Source organism: Fusarium vanettenii, assembly GCF_000151355.1.
Source record: "Fusarium vanettenii 77-13-4 unplaced genomic scaffold NECHAsca_152_unmapped, whole genome shotgun sequence".
Taxonomy (NCBI): domain Eukaryota; kingdom Fungi; phylum Ascomycota; class Sordariomycetes; order Hypocreales; family Nectriaceae; genus Fusarium; species Fusarium vanettenii.
Genome location: NW_003315738.1, coordinates 1 through 20,183, shown reverse-complemented (window position 1 = coordinate 20,183; position 20,183 = coordinate 1). Strand labels below are relative to the sequence as shown.

Genomic DNA, 20,183 nt, shown 5'->3' with positions numbered 1-20,183 from the left:
TTATATAGGTAATATAAGCCTTATAAGTAGAGTCTCTATAGGTAAGGTAAATAAATAAGATAAGAGTATAGGCATAATATTTCTTAACCTCTTAATAATTAAGTATTAATAATAATAATAAAAAGATTAAAAAAAGAGTATTTATAATATTAGTATTATATATATTATTATTAGTTTAATTAATACCTTTAAGGATAATCTATATATTATTATATAAGGCCTTTTACTTAGTAATTATTTATAAAGTAATAAATTAAAAAGGTCTATAAAGTAAAGAAGTAATACTTTACCTTAATATAGTCCTTACTTAATTATTAATAATAAGTATAATATATAAAACTAGCTAAGTAAGAAATTAATAAGCACTAAGTATTTAATAAGTAGGGAATAAACCGCAAATAATATAAGGAATAAAAGCAGCTATAGGATTATTATTATAATCTTTCTTCTTAGGAGTTTAATAGGTAATATATTATAAGTAATATTAATAACCTTAAGGCCTAAAGTAAATTAATAAATAAGAAGTAATATATAAATAAGAGGAATATATATATTAATAAATAATATAAAAGAAAAAAAGAAAAAAAAGAAATAATAAAAAGAAATAAATAAAGGCAAATAGGCGTAAATAATATAAAGCTATTATAAAGGGATATTAACTATATATATAAAGGAAAAAAGCTATATTAAGAGGAGGCTTATAAGGTATAATAAAGATACTTAGAAAAAAAACAAAAAAAAAAGCCTTATAAGCTATAAAGAAGTTACCTTATACCCTATAATTAGCCTTTATTAATAAATTATAGCTATTCTCTTATTATTCTTTAATATTACTATTTATAATAAAAGAGAGTTAATTAATTACTTAATTTAAAAAAAAATAGCGCTTAATAATAATATAATAAATTTATTATATTAAGGTAGCGCTAATAATATATATAAGCATTTCTTAATTAGCTTAAGATAAGCTAATAAGTAATAAGAGATCTTATTATAAGCCTCCTAATTAGGAAATATCTAAATAGCTAATTAGGGCATAGAGACTAATAGAAGTTAATAAAAGCCTAAGGCCTTAGCCTAAGGGAGCAAAGTAGCGACTAAGGAATATAGCTAGCTAGCTACTTAGAAGCTAATTAGACTATAAGGATTAAAGGGATATAGCTTATATAAGGGGAAATATATATATAGTAAGTAAGGTAAGAATTAAGACTATTATAATTTATTACTTACCTCCTAGTAGCTCTATAGTAGCTTAACCTCTTTACTCTCTTTAACTCCTTTCTAATCCTAATACTTCTTTACTCTATAGAGTAAGTATAGATAAAAAGTTAATAAGTAAGAAGAGACCTTAACTTATAATCTTCTTAATAAATAAAATAAGGTTATAAATAAAGGTTTAATAAAAAGTCTATTAAACCTAAGTAAATTACTAAGTATAAAAATAGTAAATATAATATATAAATATAATAAGTAACCTAATTAAATTACTAGAGATTCTTTTCTTTTTATATTTTTTAGGATTAGATTTAGATCCCTTTTGCCCTTATATCTACGGAGAGTTAATTTAATATCTTACGTTTTTTAATAGCCCTGTGTCAGGATAACTTAGTAGCCTTCAAAAGGTCAAGCCTTTCTTACTTAAGCCTATCTCCTTCCTTGGTCTTATCAATGGCCTCTTTGGAGACGCCACCAAGGACAAGGAGGAAAACCCATTCAGTGCCATAGGTATCACTAGATACTTGCCAAAGTGGTGGGAACGGTCGCGAGTGGGCTGGGAACTAAAAGATTGACTCAAACGTAGAATGATGGCAGTTCTATTACAACCTGCATATCGCGATGCTTCTACCGCCTTTTAATGAGTGATGAAGAGTATATCTACCCCCGATCTAAGCTGAGCCTCACTTTCCCTGCCATCGAGCGGCTATCTCCCCGAGATATGAGCCATAAACTTTGATTGCATTAAAACTGCGTACGACTGTTACCTCTAGGACCATAAAGAGAGTTTTGTCACTTGGAAACTTACTAGTTAATCTTGTCCAGCTTTTCTGCAGTCACGATCAATGTGTCAGTGAGTTTTAGCATGCTTAGCCAGTGGTCAAGTACCGTTCACAGAATGAATACCATCAGTCGGCCTCCCTACTGGGAGCAAGAGAACGTTTTTCTTCAAGACCTTTTTCATGTCTAGAGCGATTGGGATACTACTACTAGTTAGCAAGATGATGTTTCTCAGCACTCAATGAATACAGACCTGCCACCCTCGCAAGTGATAGGAGGAGTAACGCCCCAAGTTCGTTCTATAGCCTTGATCGCTGCCTGATAGTTCCAATGGTCAACATCTTCATAGAACCAGTCACTCTGGTGCACGCAATCAATGTCAAGATTATTCTTGCTCTGAAGCTGCTTGAACTTGGTTTCTATTTGATGTCGAACCAGAGCATCCACCTCGCTGGCCTCCATGCGCGGAACCGTCCGGATACTGAACTTTCCGACCAAGGCGGCGGGGATTGAGGTGGTTGCACCAGGCCCGGGCTTCAGATTCTCTATGCGATGGAGGCTGAGAGACGGATGTCGCCATCTGTATTCGTATTAGTTATCTTGACAACTCTCAAACGAAGAGACCACGCTAACTTACTTGGAAATAATTGTCTCTGCTTTCGCTTCGTGAACGAGTCTGCCCCCAATCCCCCCATCCAGGGCTTCCGGTGTCAGCGGTAGCTTATCATAAGACTCTCGCTCTTCATCAGTGACCTCTAGCACGGCATCATAGACGCCAGGAATGAGCAATTTGCCCCGAGAATCCACAAGGGAGCTCATGACGTTGACCATGTCAGTCATTGGTTCTGAGATGGCACCACCAAAAAGGCCACTGTGGGCATCTTCTTGAGCACCACGAATGGTGATTCTGTAAAATAGTACCCCTCTAAGGCCTCGAGGGATCGTTGGCTGCGTATTGCTCGCCCAAGCAACATCAGTCAAGCACACGGCATCGATGTCGGAAAGGAATTGGCTTGCTTCCTCTTCAAGGGCGGTGCGGAACCCAACTGAACCATTCTCCTCCATGCCCTCCAAGAAAAAGGCTAGGTTCACCGGGACTTCCTGATCAGCGTCTTGAAAGGCTTCCAGCATGTTGAGCCAATTCACCAGCGGGCCTTTGTCATCGGAAGTTCCTCTACCGTGCAGAACCTCGTTACTGTCTGTCAGAATCCATGGGTCATGATCCCATCCATCTTGCAGACTGGCCGGTTGAACATCGTAATGGCTGTAGACCATGATTGTGGGCTTATCGGGATCATTTCCGAATCGACCAAGGACCAATGGGGGTAAGTCAAGGTCTGTTCCAGGTTCTTTGCCCAGAGACTTGAGCCGTACTTCAACGCCCAGCTCTTTCATCTGAGCCATGATCCAACGAGCCATCTAAACTCGTAATCAGCAGCTGCGGCCTTCAGACTCTCACGGGGTAGGGAAACCTTGATAGTGTCGGCCCTACGGCCAGCCTCGGAAGATACAGAAGGGATTTTGATTGCATCTCGGAGCCCTGAGTAATTTCGCCACGCTTAGCCTGGTATTCATGCTCCAAATGCAAGCAGCCGAACTTACTGTCGATGAAGTGAGCTTGAAGCTTATCGACGCTGATTATCCGTCATCTACATTCTTCAGGTCAGCCGGGAGAAGCATACCTTTCATAGAATTTGGCGTAGTCCATCTTGATTCGAGATTGGACCTCCAAGCTCTATACCGGACAAAAAGAACTTCTGTATACCTTCGGTATCGTCAAAACGCCAGCATTTTGCATCACCTTTTATCATGGCTTCTGACTCATTTCTGTCGTGCTGATTGGTCAGACCCTCCACCTCCAATCAGCGGCGACTGAGGTGTGCCAAAAATTGCCGTATCTGGATATTCTTTACGAGGGCCAATCATGAGCCTTTCGATGGAGATGGCTCATTGAGGCAACCTCCTGCGAACGACCTAGGCTTGGTATATACAAGGGGCAAATGGCTTTACCAGACTCTGTTATCATTGTTTGTCAATTCTATCGCACTTAGCAACATGAGTTCAAAGCCAACAATTCTCGTTATCGGGTCACCAGCTGGTCTCGTTGCTGATGAAACCTGGACCAATTTCACCACCAATTTCAACGTCAAATCTTACGACTTTTTGACCAATGATGCCTTTCACGAGTCATTACGATCTGGAAGTTGCAAGGATGTTGATGGCATCGTGCGTCTTGGCCTTAATCTACCAGAGGGCTGTGAAAAGGTCTTGATCGGCTGGACCCATCGGGGTCTTGAGCATTTTCCCCAAAGTCTCAAAGTGATCGTCAATTTTGGCCATGGCTACAACGATGAGGCGGTTGACGAGCTTCGCAAGAAAGGGACCGCCTTTTTCAACACGACAGGCGGGAGTCAATCCACAGCTGCGGTGGGAACCTACCTTATTGTGGCGGCTTTCCGCAACCTGAGCCGATATGAGCGGATGCTTCGTCAAGGTCAATTTCTTCCAGCTCTCAGGGACTCTGCCAGAAATGCCGTTGACCCTTTTGGGAAAAGCCTCGGCATCGTTGGCATGGGCTCTATCGGGGAGACCATTGCGAGGCAAGCATCTACGTTGGGCATGAAGGTCCACTGCATAGACAGGCCAAGCCTACGTAATAGGCTTGAAACTGAAGGAAACTCAGCGACAGGCCTTCCTCCTATTACTCTCCATGAGAGTCTATTGAGTCTCGTACGAGTCGTCGATTGTATTCTTCTGTCATGTCCTTATTCGGCCGCAACCCACCATCTTCTCTGTAAAGAGGTGTTCAGCGAGATGAAGAAGGGAGTCAGGATCATCAACATTGCTAGGGGACTCTGCATCGATGAGGAAGCACTTTGCGATGCCATTGAGGAGGGCATCGTGGGTGGTGCAGGGCTGGACGTTCACCACGATGAGTAAGCACCCACATCGCTGCCACACGAACATGATCTAACGAACCTCAAGGCCAAAGGTGAATCCTAGACTACTGGGCTATGACTGTGTGACATTGTTACCGCATGTTGGTGGTCTAACAAACGATTCAATGAAGGTATGTCGCATCTGTAACTCAACTTATCCATGTCTTAAAGCTCACTGTAACTAGAACCATGCTGAGCTTGCTTTAAGCCATATTGTCAATTATTTCTCTGCAGAATCATCAGGTTCGGACTCGGTCGTGTAATTTGTGCAGTGTGTTGGTCTGAAAACAAGGGTTGAAGGGTAAATGACGGACATGGCTATGAGGAGCGTTACTTTTAAGACACTCGAAGAAATTGATTCCAGTTATACACTGTTCAACTATTCTTACATCAGTATCAAGGTAATTCTCGAACCGGTATTAAGACAAATTTACGACGGATGAGGGTGCCTTATGATTGCTTCATTCATTTGGTGTGCCAGGTTCCCACCTCTTCACGTGTAGGGTAGTTAAGCAACTGAAGAACAACTCAGGTCATCGCGGTGCGTCGATGTCCTGGAGAAACACATTGATAGGTAGCAACCCATGACTTTTTGTCTCTCTTGATCATAAGATACTGCTGAGATGTTGGCAGTATCTGAATTCGCCGTCATTGCTGACTCTCTCGATGATTTGAGCAACAACCGACGTTGTAGATGCTCATTTGGTCATTGGAAACATGACCTCTCTTCATCTTGGGATTGTTGTCACAGCTATACATCTGGAGACGTAAGGTTCAGAATGCTCTAACTAGGTTGATAAAAGCTATGCAATATTACTAACACTCCACCAAACCCAAATCTCGTCTGACCGCGCTCACTCCTCGATGACATGACCCCACTCATGTTCAACGCGCCCATAAATGATGTCTTCCAGCCAAGACTTGATCTTTGCTGAATATTGGCACAAAGGAGTCTTTGTTCCGGCACTCGTTACCGTCATGGGGAAGGACACATCTGTATCATCATACCGGATGCATGAAACGGGAGTAATAAACATCTGTGAAATGTCAGCACAACGAGGAATCACTCAAGTATTGAGGGGCAAACTTACTGCAGTTCCACTGACAAAGCATTCGACAAGACGGCCATCAGTATGAGCTTCTGCGATCTCATCCATAGTCAAAGGCCGCTCAACAACCTCCAGCGGCTCGAGGTCTGACCACTGAGATGCAGTGTCCTTTGCCAATCTCTCCCTAGCAATTTCCAAGACACTCTGCCTGGTAACACCAGGAAGAATGACTCCGGTATCGAGCGAGCTTGTAACCAGTTCCAGCTGTTGTGTGTCCTTTCGTTTCCAGATGACAAAGAAGTTGCTTGCACCCGCCTCTGTCACGTACTTCTCAGGCCCAAAGAGCCACAGAGTCTGGCCACATCCCTCCTCACGAGCCCTGCCATGTGCCGCCATAGCTGGCCCGTAGCTAGCACCCACCTTGGCATTGCCAAAGCCTCCAGGCCAAGCACGGATAATGTCGGAACTACTCGCTAGTAGTTTGACACCAGGGTGTGGCGCCTTGGAGGCTTGCGGAAACAAAGCTGCGAAAAGAAAGAAGAGTGCCTCTGCTGGGACACTGATTCCCAATGCCTCTCCGCTTCCAATCATGGCTGGTCTAAGGTAGATATTGGTGCCGGGCTCTGGCAACCAGCGAGGACACTCGGTCGCCACGTAGCTAGTGATGACATCAAGAAGTCCCTGGGGGCTGAAAGATGGTAGGGCAACTCTAGCGTTGGACCTTAGCATGCGGACGCAGTTGAGCTGAGGTCGGAATAGGCGGAGCTTATTGTCATAACCGCGATACACTTTCATCCCTTCCTATGGGCAGTCTTAGTAAGTCTCAATCAGTCAATAAGAGAAGATATTCTGCTTACAAAGGTCTCGGTAGCGTAGTGTAACACGCTGGCTGTAGGTTCGAGTGAAATCTTGCCATAAGGCACCATCTCCGCATTTTCCCAGCCATTCTCTGCAGTCCAGCGCACCTTCACCATGTGAGCGGTGGTGGCCTTCTGCGTGAATCTCACAGGGTCATCGGCAGCCGGAACCGGGCCTTGTTCGCATTCCGGGACAAGGTCTCTGTGCATTCCCTTTGACCTTAGCTCACCGAGCTTCGGCTGAGAAGCTAGGGTTGAAGCCTCTGGTGGAGTAGCGATGGCGCCGGGGCTCATGATTGGGGTTACTGTGGCGAGATTGTAAAAAGATGTATCGAGTGGGCGATATAGAGGATGTCTTATCTTGGGCTGAGCGTACAGTAGTTGAGTAGCAGCTTGAGAGAAGTATTGAGCTTTATGCAATCCACATCGCGATTTGGCCGTGACTCCCAGGAGTCAACACTCCAGGTCCATCGTGTTTATTGCCAGATTGGGTATCTAGGAACGATGCACTTTTCCTGCGGCCCCACCATATTGGCAATCAGCCATTGGAACCACACACAGCACAGCATGTTTTCTGCGATAGTAATCACGTTATTGACTTCAACATCCTTTATGTAAGTATCAGATGTCAAACATCACAGATAGCCGATTACCCCTACGGTTGATCTGTTAAGAAGGGCATCTCAAGAGCCATGTTGTGGGAAGATTCTCAAAACTATTGATACCATACAGAATAGTTGCCGAGATGAAGCTACCAACATTGCGATTCCCTGCAAAATCCAAGTGATATCTGCCGTTACTCGCAAGAAACTTGGCAAGTTTACAGTAGCATCTCCGTTGATGAATCCATCATGGGATTTCTACAAAGTCTATGCTCCAACCGCGTGCACAACGAGAGTAAATCTCTACTGAGAAACGATCTAACCCATCATCATCGTCCTGCGGTATACTGTTCTCCTCCAAGTCAACCATTCTTACTTTAATGACTTCCCAACCAAGCCTAGAGCCTCGTTGACTGTACTCTTGATCAATGTACTGGAGAAGCCTATGAGCATGGCGCACATTCCATATCCCCTCTCGATCCCGCAGAAATCCAGAGATCCAATCTTTGATCCACTCCTTTGCTGCTTGGTCATCGGATGAGTAGTACGCGTTCATTAATGCAGGAACCATTCCGTGACCGTAGGCGTTGCTGGCAGCACATACGGAGCTAGACACACCGGCTGCGAGACGGCAAGCGACAAGAATAAGCTTCCGTCCGTTCTCTGGGAGCTTTCTTCTCACTCCTGGCGAATACTTCATTTCAAGCCTTACCAGTGACACCAAGTAGTGCATGAAGCTGGTCGCAGCTTTTGCCGGGTTGGCCGCGCGACTCAACGTCAAGGGGCGAATAATCAATGTTGATCCATCTTCGCCCAGCTTCCATGGATCGGCATCTACCTCATCGGCAGACGGCACGTCACGATCAGGCAGCGACCGTCGCCATGCTTTCAACTCATCGATAAGACCCCGTGCTTGCATGCGCCAGTGACTGTCAAGTTGAGGACTGGTCCGACATTCTTCTTCAAACTCACCCACTCGAGGCAATATGTAGAGAAGGCGGTCCGAAGGATCCGTGGAAGTTCTAAGTGATGTTCCCAGCATGGCCGAGACGTTGGAAGTTGCCAGACTATGACAAGCAGTATAGGATCGATCGAAGATTTCCAGGTAAGCCGCAATCCTGGAGAATGAGCGTATGATGGATTTCCCAACAGGTAGTTCACCAACTTGAGCAACGTTGTGGGATAGGTATGTCACAGCAGCATGACTGTGTACATACCAGAGCTTTATTTGCCCCCGGTTGAGCTCGAAGTTGGCAAGCAGAAGCAACGTGGCAAGCCATGCGATGGTGTTTTGGCCCCTACCAGGCGCATCAATCGTGGCAATACCGTCGCTCAAATGGGCCGACCGCATGTAACCGAGAGCATCGACAAAGTGATCTAACGCGTGTAGGGCAGCGCAGTCGGCAACCACCTTGGACACAGAAGATGACTGGGACATGTGAAGGGCGGATAATGCCAGAGCGGCGTGAAAGAAGCCCTTGTCTAAGCCACCAACGCCAAGGACATCACGAACCCCAAGGACGGAGAGAAGACCTGACAGCGAGGGGTCACATAGATGATGATAGTATATCATGTCCTGTGGGAACTTTGCCGCTTCAAATAGACCTGGCGGTGCAACTGAAGACGGTTCAGGATCTTGGATGACAGCTGGAAACCCACACCAACTTGTGTCGGTCTGCTGGTCGGTCCACTCGCTCGAGACTGGAGAGTTTTGGGCGATTGGGAAGATGGCCTCGATTCCCGTGATTTCAAATCGAGCGGAGTGCGGTGTCGAGACAGTCTGTTGTTGCTCGGGACTGTCGACGAGAGGAAACCTCTCGAGCTGTGTTTCGACCAGGGCAGGCACTGCTTCATGGCAAGATGTTGGACTTGTGGTGGCGTCGATGAGTCCATGGTCTTGGGAGGCTCGAACTGTGGCGACTGAAGAGTTAAGGAAGGGTTCCGCGGCAAGAGGAGATAAGGCTGCAGAGTTGTTGACAATCCTTTGTTGAGCTTCAATGTCCGTTTGATGGCTCTGGTCGGGATCGATGTCCTGAACAATTGCCTGGGCATCGTATCCAGCCTCAGGTAATTGCGGAGATGCCCCTATTTCGCCTGCTAGCAGCCGGCCATTGTCTGGCGGAGGAGTCGGATGGGTCGACGCCTGTCCTTGATCACCTCCGAGCGTCGGAGTCCCTGGCGTCTCGTTTGTTGTTTGTGGAGACGTCTTGTCTCTTTCATTTCTCTGATGCTTGGTCCTCAACAAGTCTGTCTGGTCCCTGAACCTAAACCGGGTAACGTAGCCCCCGCATTGCAGCCGGAGGCGGGTACACTGAACGACGTGAGCGGATGGATCAATGCAGAGTGGAGGACAGGGTCTTACATTGGAACAATGTGGTTTGGCCTCATCACACTTGAGACGGCGTGCCCGACAAGTTACGCATCCGCTACGTTTTCTCGAGGCCACGTTTCGTTTTCGAGGCACATGCATTGTTTCTTGCTGGATGAAATGTCTCCGTTTTGCAATGCATTCTCCAGGAAGCGACAGGCATGGGGATTGAACTCCCCCTGTTGGTGATGCTTTGGGCGGAGGACCATGGTGGAGATAGCTACTAACTACATTCGGCAGTTTTATACGAGCACGATAACGATAGCTTAGCACGTTTTGTACTGAGTCATGCTCGTGTTATAAGTGGGTAGATCTTGGAGGATAGCGATTGGCCGAGTTGATAAGCCTACCTCCCATGACTCTACCTCTTGTTCGTTACCCTTTTGCTGCTGGATTGGAAAAGAATACGAGGTGAAATCTACTGAGGCTTGATTAATAACCGTTGCTCGAGTGATTGGAAGCCAATACATTACTTCATAGAATTACAAACCTTACTCTTGTGTAAGCCGGCTATCCGTTCCTTGACGCTCTTCCAAACAGCCTTGTAACTGGAACTGGACTTTTTGTTGAGCGAGGAAGATAGACTAGTTACGAAAAATATGCGAACATTGTCTAGACATTTTTGTGCTGTCAATCCTTCTTGCTGACAATCAAGTTTTCCTCGCGGTCCATCTACCCTTTGCTCGAATCCTTGCTCCAAAGTAAAAGAAAATCCAAGGGATAGGCAACAATGCCAATGCCACGTAGCCAGTCAGGTTAGATGCATTCTCGATACCCAGCGCCGAGTACATCTTTGGCACTACAGGCGGAAAGATGCTGGCGAGCATGCTCCGCATAAACGTGTTGGCAGCAACAGCGCTCGCTGCATACTGCGGAAACGTATCTATCTGGTAGCCTATAACCGACTGAAAGATGGTGAAAAAGCCCAGACCCATCATCGTAGCTGCTATCATAGGCACGATCCAGGGGAAGGAGCCCGGATCGGCAGTGTTGCCAATCATGAAGAGGCCAGCCATGAGGAAAACTGCACCTATCATCATTGGAGGGAGACGATGCTCAGGGGTACCGCGGCCATTGTTGGCCTTGAGCTGAGCCACATACCATCTCGAGCACATGGTATTGACAAGTGAGCCTAGGCAAGCACCGATGAAGAGGCAGATGAAGGCTAGGCTACCGATCAAAGCATTCCACCCTCGGGCTCCCTGGAAGATTCTTGGGAAGGATCCAAGATTCAGATAAACAATGCCGTAAACTAAACATGGCAGTAAAGTCAGTCCTGAATGGGTTCCGCCATCGGTTGGATGAACCTACATTCGAGAATGGCAACGTACCAAAACTTGCATGTAAAGCCGAGAAAAAGCAGATAGGCGTCATCAAGAGCTGGATAGGCCTGATCACGAATTTGGTAACCATTTCTCTGAATGTAGCATCCCACTCCTCATGCTGAGCGTGGTATGACCAGTTCCTGGTCTCCAAACGAAGCCTGAGGGCCTTGCGGACAAGTAGAATAGGAGGATATGACTCTTCGATGAAGAAAAAGTCAAGCACGGCCATGACAGCCATGATGATGCCGGTAATGAGCTGCGTCCAACGCCAACCCAACCCAGAATACATCATACCTCCACCAACAATGGGACCTAGAAGTACAGGTTAAGTGATTAGTTACTGCTACTCAAAAATTGTATGAGATATTACTTACCCAACACAGGTCCGCCAATAACGGCCAGAGCATAACCCGTCAAGGCGAGCCCTCGTTGTTGCGGTGAGAACATATCCGCAAGCACGCCTCCAGTGATACACAGAGGCGCACTCCCAAAGAAGCCCGCAAAGAATCGTGTGATGAGCAGTGTCTGTGTATCCTTGGCAGCTGCAGTACCAAAGGTGAAGCAAACGGCTACAAAATATGGCACAGCCATAGGAAGCTTCCGTCCGTAAAGTTCACTGACGGGTGCCCAGATCAAGGGCCCAAACGCGAAACCCATTAGGATCAAACTCGTCCCTAGACTTGCCACCTCCTCTGAAATCTTGAACTCGCCCATCATCTCGTGGATTCCTGTGGAGAATGAAGCCGTGGAAAACGTCGAGCCCATCGTGCTAAGCCCATAGAGCAGAGTGGTGTAAACCTTTCTCTTCAGGGGCCAGTTTCGTGGATCATAGGGGTCTTGCGGGCTGTCAAAAGTGACGACAACATCTTGTACTGACATTCTGTCTGATGGCGTTGGAGATGTGGTGTCTGTCACATTTCTGCCGGACGCGACAGCTGTTTCGGGGCTTTTTTCTGACAACATATTGCCGGGAACCGTGACAAAGGAGCCTCTATTAACATGAAATATCCAATTGCTTTAAATGAAGATTAGCAAGCAAAACACATTTATTGACGGCGAGCTCAAGGTCACTAAAGAAACCACGCCAGGGGTGGGAATTACCCAAAAAGGCAACATTGTACGGCGTCCACGCAGCTCCACCTACAAGCGGCCCTACCACACCCAAGAAGCGTTTCTTTGCATGGAAACAGACTATTAGGTATTATGTAAATAAATGCGAACTCAACCAGAGCAACAGTGCAATCCTGCTCTCTGTATATTCAACCTCGACTACTATCTGTACAGGACCCATAAGTGGTAGAGCACCTCGAGAGAACAGTGATCTCCGGTTGAACTAGGGGTTCAGCCAGAACACATGCCTTCGAAGTTCAGCAAAGTCCCCAACATCTTGGCCGGTTAAAGTCCAATTTGGATCGTTGAAGAGTGACTGGTACTGATGAAATGCATCCTCGAGCGGTAGGTCTGCAACCAGACTGCCCACCGTGTGACCATCACTGGCAAGATCCATGGGAAGCCACATGGCCGGATGGTTGTTCCACATCGAGGTGCCCCAAGACTGACCTTCATGCGACGGTAGCATATCTTGACGCATTTCCTCTTGATCCCCATTTATTTCGCGAGCACGTAACGTTGAAGGTAGCTGACTCTCTGGACTGTGAGCATCAGCGGGCTGGGTCTCGTGCTCTTGAAGCCCGAGATGGAGGTCAAATACTTCCGGAACTTGCATAGTCGCTGAAAGATGGTCCCAGACACCCTGGACTTCTCGAAACCTCTCTCTTGCAAATATGTTGCCCCGATCAGCGAGGTACTGAAGCATGTCCATAGCTTCCTGTAAACCCGGAGAGGGATTGATCCTATCCTCTGGCTTGCATGACGAGTCAAATATCTTGGTAAGCAGCATAATAAATACCGCCGAAAAGATTGCATCACACTCAAAAAAGCCATAAACAGCTAAATTTGTTAACGATGCTCTTCCAGCGAAGGCACTCACATACCGACTAGGTTCCTTTGCTTGAGGGCGATGATGACCTTGAGAATCCGTCTCGCGGCTTCTGAGCACGTCTTTGATAGCTTTCCCTGCGTGCCGCCTGTTAACTCAGCACTTGGTGGCTGATCACCACTTAATATCAACTGCGTAATGCGGAGCATGAGTGGGCGTATGGCCAACAAAGCTGTCTGAGTTGAGGCATAACATTAGCGACGCAAGAGAGACCAGGCAAACTTCTTACCTGATAGAGCATCAGATGGAGAGAGGCGGCTGTCCTCAGAGACACATTCGAGTTACTGCCAGCGAGATTCAAGAATTGTTCTGAGGGGATCTCGGTTGATATGTCAAAGAAGTTCTTGATGATTTGCTGGGCATTGGATACAAAATCCTCTTCACTCTCAAATTTGGTGCCGTATAGGTCTATAGAGCTTTAGTAGATCTTACAGGGTTGAAAATGGGAGACTTACTGGTGATGATTTTCCCGGTAACCCTGGCAATTCTAATATTGGCGCGAATCGCAGCGGCGGGCGGGAATCCGGATGCGTCCCAAGGAAGAGGTAGATCTATCGCATCGTCGTTGATTCCGGAAGGGGTTCCAGTGGCTGCAGCGAGACGCCTAACACAGGTCAGAACTGAACCTTGACAAATACCTAAACCATCGTCTGCTCACCTTTCTTGCATATAAACAGTCCACCACAACCTGTTGATCTGAGCCTTTTCAGACCGAAGAAGCTTCCCTCGTGCATTCTCCCGGTGATAGCCATGAAGAGTCGCGAGTCGCAGCGCACTGGTTATCTAAGAGAGGTTAGAGGAACGTACAGGAGATCCGTATTTCTTACGTAGAGATGAGCCTCCTCTTTTCGATCCATCATCTGCAGATACATGGCCATCAGTGCATTGAGCTCTACCCCTAATCTGCCGTTGGCATACTGGACACTCATCGACGGAAAGCTTTGCTGAGCAAAACCAAAGAGTTCTTGTCCCAGCAAGTCGTGTCCCCCTTGCTCAAAGTTGGCCGCATAAAGCTTTCCTATAGCCAAGATGATTATCACTTGGATGTACCAAAGCTCGTAGGATTAGACAAAATCGTTCATGCCCTCATACATCAGTCCAACCCGGTCAGATATCTCTCTGGAATCGTAGTGACTTTGTGATTGTCCTATGAACAAACTCACGGCCTCGAGTAAGCGGAAAGCCTCATCCTCGTTTGGCAGTTGGGGTGCATGTTTGGCTGTGACTCTGGGAGAACAACCCAAATGACTAGGGTGGTGTGGACTAGGGGTTGGAACAACGTCCGATGACCTTGCGGAGCCAGACCTGGTTAAAACCTCTTGAACCTTTCTACCGAATCGATTGCTTGAGCTTAAGGAAGGCTCAGGTGCGAAGACCGAGGAAGCGGGTGGTCGAGGTGTCAAAGAAGAGATAGGCTGAGAGTTGATCCCGTTACCTGAGTTGGCGAACTGGGGCAGCGTCGGATTGCCCGGGGTTGGAAGCGGCTCGTTCTGGCTTTGAGAGATAGGGTTTTCATCTTGGGGGGCATCATTTGGTAAATCTGATGATGCAGATGTGGCATTGAAACTCGCAGCGCTGTCACTACGCTCCTCGTATCTTTCCAGTCGACTCTCAAGCTCGGCGATTTTGCTACCAAGATTAGTAACTGGTCAATTTTATAAGGCAAGGCGGCATCCTGTACTTTGCTGAGTATACTCTTCGAGGGCCATGAGGATTAATCGAGCAGGGTAGCGATCTCCTTGAGCAATATTGGCATGGCACGGTTCCGGAGCATTTAACTTTTTTTGCGCGGCATGTCTGACAACTAAACCGTTAGATGAACCAAGCAATCTCAATCAACAGTCGCCAAAATCACCCCTCGTCAATGAGATTGGTGCATGGAGGAAAGTAGGGACTAACGCTGTGGCAACCGCCGCTCTTTGAACCGAGCTCGTCGAGGGCTTCGGCGTCCGAGCCCGTCCTGCCGATGCTGACATGACCGCGATTACGCAGTCGCAGGACTTGGCCTCAACGTTGTGGCCTTGGTTCTGCCTCCGTCATGCGTGAGTGGAGCGTAGAAGAAACATGGCAAGGTTGAGTTCGGGAGGGAAGCCGAAGCTTTTGTCTCAAGGCGCCACTTCTGATGACTAACTCACTCACTTTAGCAAGGACCTTATACCTACACCGGGGCCAATATAAATAAGTCATATACTAACTATATTAGCCCCGGTATAAATAAAATTATTATATAAGAGGATTATATAGCCTTATTAAAAGTCCCTTAACATAATAATTAATACCCTCTATAGTATTAATCTAAGGATTAATAGCTTCTATAATATCCCTTTAGCTTATTATATTTTTCTCTTATTCTAATAGACCTAATTAATACCTCTCTTTTTTTCCCTAAGGATATATTTTTACCTAAGGGTATTTATATTTCCTAAGAAGAAATCTATATTATAATTAATATATAAGTAATATCGCGAGGCTATATCTTTATTATTAAAAGATTTAAGATAAGAAAAAATAATAGAAATAAAATTATCTATACTTATAACTATAAGGTAAGCTATAAGCCCTTAGCCTTAATAAAATAGATCTAAGAGATTATATTATATTAAATTAATTATTTCTTTTTTATTATAATAAAAAAAAGCTTTTATAAGACTTTATAAACTCTTTAATATTAGCTTAATATTTAATATAATAAATATAATTATAAGCTAAATATTAATTTATTAATATATCTTATATATTATTAATTATTAAATATAAATAAAATAATAATTAAATAACTCATAAGGGTTAATATCTAAGCTAAAGGGATTAAGTCTTTCTTAAATATAAAATCTAATATTTTTATTATATAATAAAATATCTATAATTATATTATATAGTATAAATAAGAGCTTACTAAGGGTTAAAATAATATATATATTTTTATTAAATAGCTTAAAAATAAGGGCTTTTAAAGTTATATTTATTTTAATAAAACTAATAAAGTTATATTAGTTTTATTTATATATTTATGTTAAGGTTAGAACCGGGTTTATATAACTAGGTTAAACTAATAGATTAAATATCTAAGACTAAAGGGAAAAGAAAAGGAAATTAGGTTAATATAGCCTCGCTGCGAGCTTTTATAAGGCTCGCAGCGGGGCTCGGGCTAAGGGTTTAGCTACCTCTTTTATTCTCGGTTTTTCTAGGGGGAATAACCCTTTCTATAGGCTTACTTATAATAATTTATAATTATTTAGATATATTAAATTATATCTTAAAATAATTTTATTAGATTATATATATAAGATTAATAAGTATAAAATATCTCTTTTTAATATAATTAAAATTAATATTTATTAATATTTTTTTTTATATTATATTTATATTTCTTAATAATAAAAAAAGAAAATAATTATATATAGGCTCTTATATAGCTATAATTAATATATAAGGTTTATAAAATTAGCTTTTTTTTTATAATACTTATAGATTATTACTTAACCTATATAAATATAATTTCTTTTTTTTAGTATTTTTTTATATTAATCTTAATACTTTATTTATAATATATTAATAAAATAATCTTAATATATTTTAAGCTTACTTTTATTTAAGATAAAAATAATCCTAAAGAGAATAAAAAATAAATTTAATTTTTTAATTATTAATATAATATTATAATATTATTAATTAAAGAGATATATAATAAAAGGCTTAATATATTTAAGAATTAATATATCCTTAGCTATATTAATAAAATAAGCTATATCTTAGCGACCTAGCTAGATCTCTATAAATAAAGGTTTATTAAGGTATAAATAAATTAATACTTTTATTTTAATAAATATATTATATTATAATATAAGGGTATTTATTATCTTATTAAGTTTTATATAAATAATTTATTATTAGACCCTTGTAAGATATAAAAGATTATTAAGCTTATTTTTATAAATTAGCTTATAAAATATAAAGCTATTTAAGCTAAGTAATATATTAATATATCTTTATAATTATCTAATATATTTTATAGCTAAATACATAGCTAAATTTTATATAAGGCCTTATAAAAGGTTAAGGTATAATAAGAATATTTATTAAAGGAATATCTTTTATATATAAGAGTCTTTGTCTTAATTATAGGCTTATTTTATATCACAACTATAATATAAGCTAAGTAGGCAAGCTTAATAGAATTAATAAACTAAGTAATAAGATAAACAGGATTAAACCTCGCTTTTATTATTTTAAGGATTAAGTAAAGTAGCTATTAGTTTTATCTTAGATTAAATACTAATAATATTAATCCTAGGATTAACGCTAAGTATATAAAATATATTTATTAATATTTTTTTATATATTAATTACCTTAGTTATTAATATAACTTAGTTATATTTAATACCTTTAAGTATAACGTAGATGCATAGCAAGTGTCTCAGTCATGCAAGTGTCTTAAAATACCCTAGAGTGGAATTTCTACTAAATTAAACTTTTTTTTTAGAAACCTCTAAAGAATTTAAATTAATTCCTATAAAGCTAAAATTTAGTAGTTTATATTCTTTTAAGCTAAGGTATATAAAAATATTTTTAAAAGATTATTTAAAAATTCTTTATAAGGTAGTTTAGAAAAAGTCTATTTATATTATGTATATTACTATTTCTCTATATAAGGTATTTTTTAAAAATCTAAAAAAATCTTTCTTAGATTATATAAAGAGTTAGATTTATAAAAGTTCTTTTTTTTAGTTTCTAGCTATTTTATAGTAGTTTTTAGAAGCTTAGGGTTTATGGCTTTTAGGTGCATAGTATAGCTGAGATACTTACGTGACTGAGACACTTACTATGCAAGTACGTTATTATTAGATATAACTTATATTACTCTTTAAAGCTATATAATATTTTCCTTTACTAACATAAACTTAATATAATTAATTTATCCCTTAAGAATCTTATAATTATTATATATTTATTATAGCGCTAGTTATAATAACTACTAGAATTATATATGCCCTATTAGACCTATTAATTATACCTTGACTTATCCTTAGGATAATATATACTATAGGCCTAGGGATATAAGTTATAATTAGGTTTATAACTCGATATAAGTCTTAACTTATATACTATAAGTTAAACTTAATATATAATATATACTTAAGTATAATATATATAATAAGCGAGTATCATAGACAAGCGAGTATCACAAAAATCTTAACCCTCCTTAGGAATACTATAATAAAAACACTATAAATTATCTAATTAATTAAAACTACTCGCTATACTCTTCCCTAGATATCTCGATTACTACCTAACAGGTCCTTGCATTATGGCCAGGCTAGCCGCAGACACCATAACGCCGAATACCCGGTCGCGCCGACCTTCCTTAACTACCACTCCGCGATAATTCCGCCACTACCTACGCATTAGCATCCATTTAATCAATTACTTGCCTTCCTTCCTCTACCATTATAACCCCTCTTTTCTATAGCCGGGTTCTTTTTGCCCTCCAGCGCCGACTAAGTATCTTATTTGCCTCCCGAAGGTCTTTATTCTTAGCAGCTAATAAGGCAACCCAATATATAACTGCCTTTATCCCCTTCTCAAGAGACCTTAGGGCTTTAAGGATTAACTCTAGGGAGCTACTTTAATGCCTTCTAATTCGTCTTTTAAGGTATTTAGACTAAGATTAGGCCTTAAGTATAGTCTTTGGGGTCCTTAATGCCCAAGAGGTTAATTAATTAAATGCCTCCTTAATTAGCGTTAGCGTCCATAGCCGCACATCAAGCTTTAAGATCATACTTTCTAGATCAAAAGGAATAAGCCCGGCCCCTTTAAATAATGCCTTAATATTTCTTTTCGTTATAGTAGCCTCGTATACTATATGGAAGGCTAGAAAGAACTTAGTCTTTGAAACGTGGGTTATAAAGCATCTAATTAGATACTCTATTTCTCAACCATAAGCTCGCTTTAGCACGCTAAAGCACCCAATATCAAGGGGCTAAAGTAGATAAGAGGAATAAGGTAGCATATAAAGCTAGATAATCTTATTCTCCTCGTAATATCTCTCGAATTCAATAGAATAATAACTTTCATAGCTATTAAGGATTAAGAGACGATAGGAACTAATTAATCGATTAGTTATACACCGGTCAAAGTGCTTAAGCCACTCAAGACTAATCTTATTATTAGTCTAGCTATTTTAGGTCATCGCAATAGCCTAATCGCCCGGGAGGTTACTTTCTCGGTACTAATTAGCGAGGTAATATTAGCCTAAACTAATAATAAACGGCGGGATCAACTAGCCTTCCGCATTAATCGCTTAGATCACTATAATCCATTCCCGATTTCCAGGCTATACTAATTTTAGCTTTAAACGCCTTTCTAAGCCTATAACAACTATTCCGCTTATAATTATACCCATAAGGAAGCTAATCTCATCAAAGTTATAAATATTATCTAATCGGATACTATACTTCGCGATTATATTCGCCATAAGCCGAAACTAATCGCGGATAATAATTAGATCTTCGCACTTAGCTCTCTAGTAGTTATATTTCCGAAAAAAACGTATCTTAAGCTCTAGGTATCGCTTAACGAAGTTATGAGCCTAGCGCACGCCAACTAGTAATACATCGCGGTCGGTAAGTAATTAATCAGCCATATCTTTAATACTATATAGCCATAGGGGAAATCCTCGCGAATCTAAGTTAAGGATAAAATAAATAAGGATATCTTCTTCTAGATTAGATAGCTTGCGTGAATTAGGGATAATATCGCGTCGAGACTAGATGCCTTATTGCCGGCGATATAAGGTATGATAGTAAACTATATATATCGCTGCGGCGCGTCGGATACTTAGTTTTGGGTTATTTTGGAGGGCTTAAAGTGCTAGAAGAATTCTAGCTTTAGTATTAGAGCCTAATATGCTAGGTGGTTGAGAATCAATTGATTAAATAAAGAAGATATAAGGTGAGGGATTTTTATGACACTCGCTTGTCTGTGACACTCGCTTATTATATATGTTACTTTCTTATATATTAGGTAATTTAGCTATTAATATAATTTA

General features: G+C 41.7%; 6 protein-coding genes across 6 annotated transcripts; 1 reads left to right on the top strand and 5 right to left on the bottom strand.

Annotated features, from left to right (window-relative positions):
* Window positions 1–1,898: 1,898 nt before the first annotated feature.
* NECHADRAFT_98447 (uncharacterized protein) lies at window positions 1,899–3,703 on the bottom strand (the record flags this gene model as incomplete). Its single annotated transcript, XM_003039152.1, has 8 exons — window positions 1,899–1,965; window positions 2,024–2,045; window positions 2,104–2,198; window positions 2,249–2,575; window positions 2,633–3,414; window positions 3,468–3,535; window positions 3,598–3,629; window positions 3,678–3,703. The coding sequence occupies 8 exons, from the start codon at window positions 3,701–3,703 to the stop codon at window positions 1,899–1,901; spliced, it is 1,419 nt and encodes a 472-aa protein (XP_003039198.1).
* Window positions 3,704–4,050: 347 nt separating this feature from the next.
* On the top strand, window positions 4,051–5,197 carry NECHADRAFT_89440 (uncharacterized protein; the record flags this gene model as incomplete). The annotated part of the gene is made up of 3 exons (XM_003039153.1): window positions 4,051–4,931; window positions 4,981–5,065; window positions 5,120–5,197. 3 exons carry the CDS (start codon window positions 4,051–4,053, stop codon window positions 5,195–5,197), a joined length of 1,044 nt encoding a protein of 347 aa, XP_003039199.1.
* A 591-nt stretch (window positions 5,198–5,788) lies between these two features.
* On the bottom strand, window positions 5,789–7,050 carry NECHADRAFT_56578 (uncharacterized protein; the record flags this gene model as incomplete). Its single annotated transcript, XM_003039151.1, has 3 exons — window positions 5,789–5,971; window positions 6,026–6,784; window positions 6,841–7,050. The coding sequence occupies 3 exons, from the start codon at window positions 7,048–7,050 to the stop codon at window positions 5,789–5,791; spliced, it is 1,152 nt and encodes a 383-aa protein (XP_003039197.1).
* Window positions 7,051–7,689: 639 nt separating this feature from the next.
* NECHADRAFT_98445 (uncharacterized protein) lies at window positions 7,690–9,912 on the bottom strand (the record flags this gene model as incomplete). The annotated part of the gene is made up of 4 exons (XM_003039150.1): window positions 7,690–9,310; window positions 9,355–9,404; window positions 9,481–9,753; window positions 9,805–9,912. 4 exons carry the CDS (start codon window positions 9,910–9,912, stop codon window positions 7,690–7,692), a joined length of 2,052 nt encoding a protein of 683 aa, XP_003039196.1.
* Window positions 9,913–10,460: 548 nt separating this feature from the next.
* NECHADRAFT_56579 (uncharacterized protein) lies at window positions 10,461–12,014 on the bottom strand (the record flags this gene model as incomplete). Its single annotated transcript, XM_003039149.1, has 3 exons — window positions 10,461–11,062; window positions 11,142–11,447; window positions 11,510–12,014. 3 exons carry the CDS (start codon window positions 12,012–12,014, stop codon window positions 10,461–10,463), a joined length of 1,413 nt encoding a protein of 470 aa, XP_003039195.1.
* Window positions 12,015–12,468: 454 nt separating this feature from the next.
* NECHADRAFT_98443 (uncharacterized protein) lies at window positions 12,469–15,110 on the bottom strand (the record flags this gene model as incomplete). The annotated part of the gene is made up of 11 exons (XM_003039148.1): window positions 12,469–12,780; window positions 12,847–13,103; window positions 13,134–13,222; window positions 13,267–13,310; window positions 13,364–13,542; window positions 13,590–13,738; window positions 13,793–13,917; window positions 13,962–14,189; window positions 14,238–14,763; window positions 14,816–14,931; window positions 15,030–15,110. 11 exons carry the CDS (start codon window positions 15,108–15,110, stop codon window positions 12,469–12,471), a joined length of 2,106 nt encoding a protein of 701 aa, XP_003039194.1.
* Window positions 15,111–20,183: the final 5,073 nt, after the last annotated feature.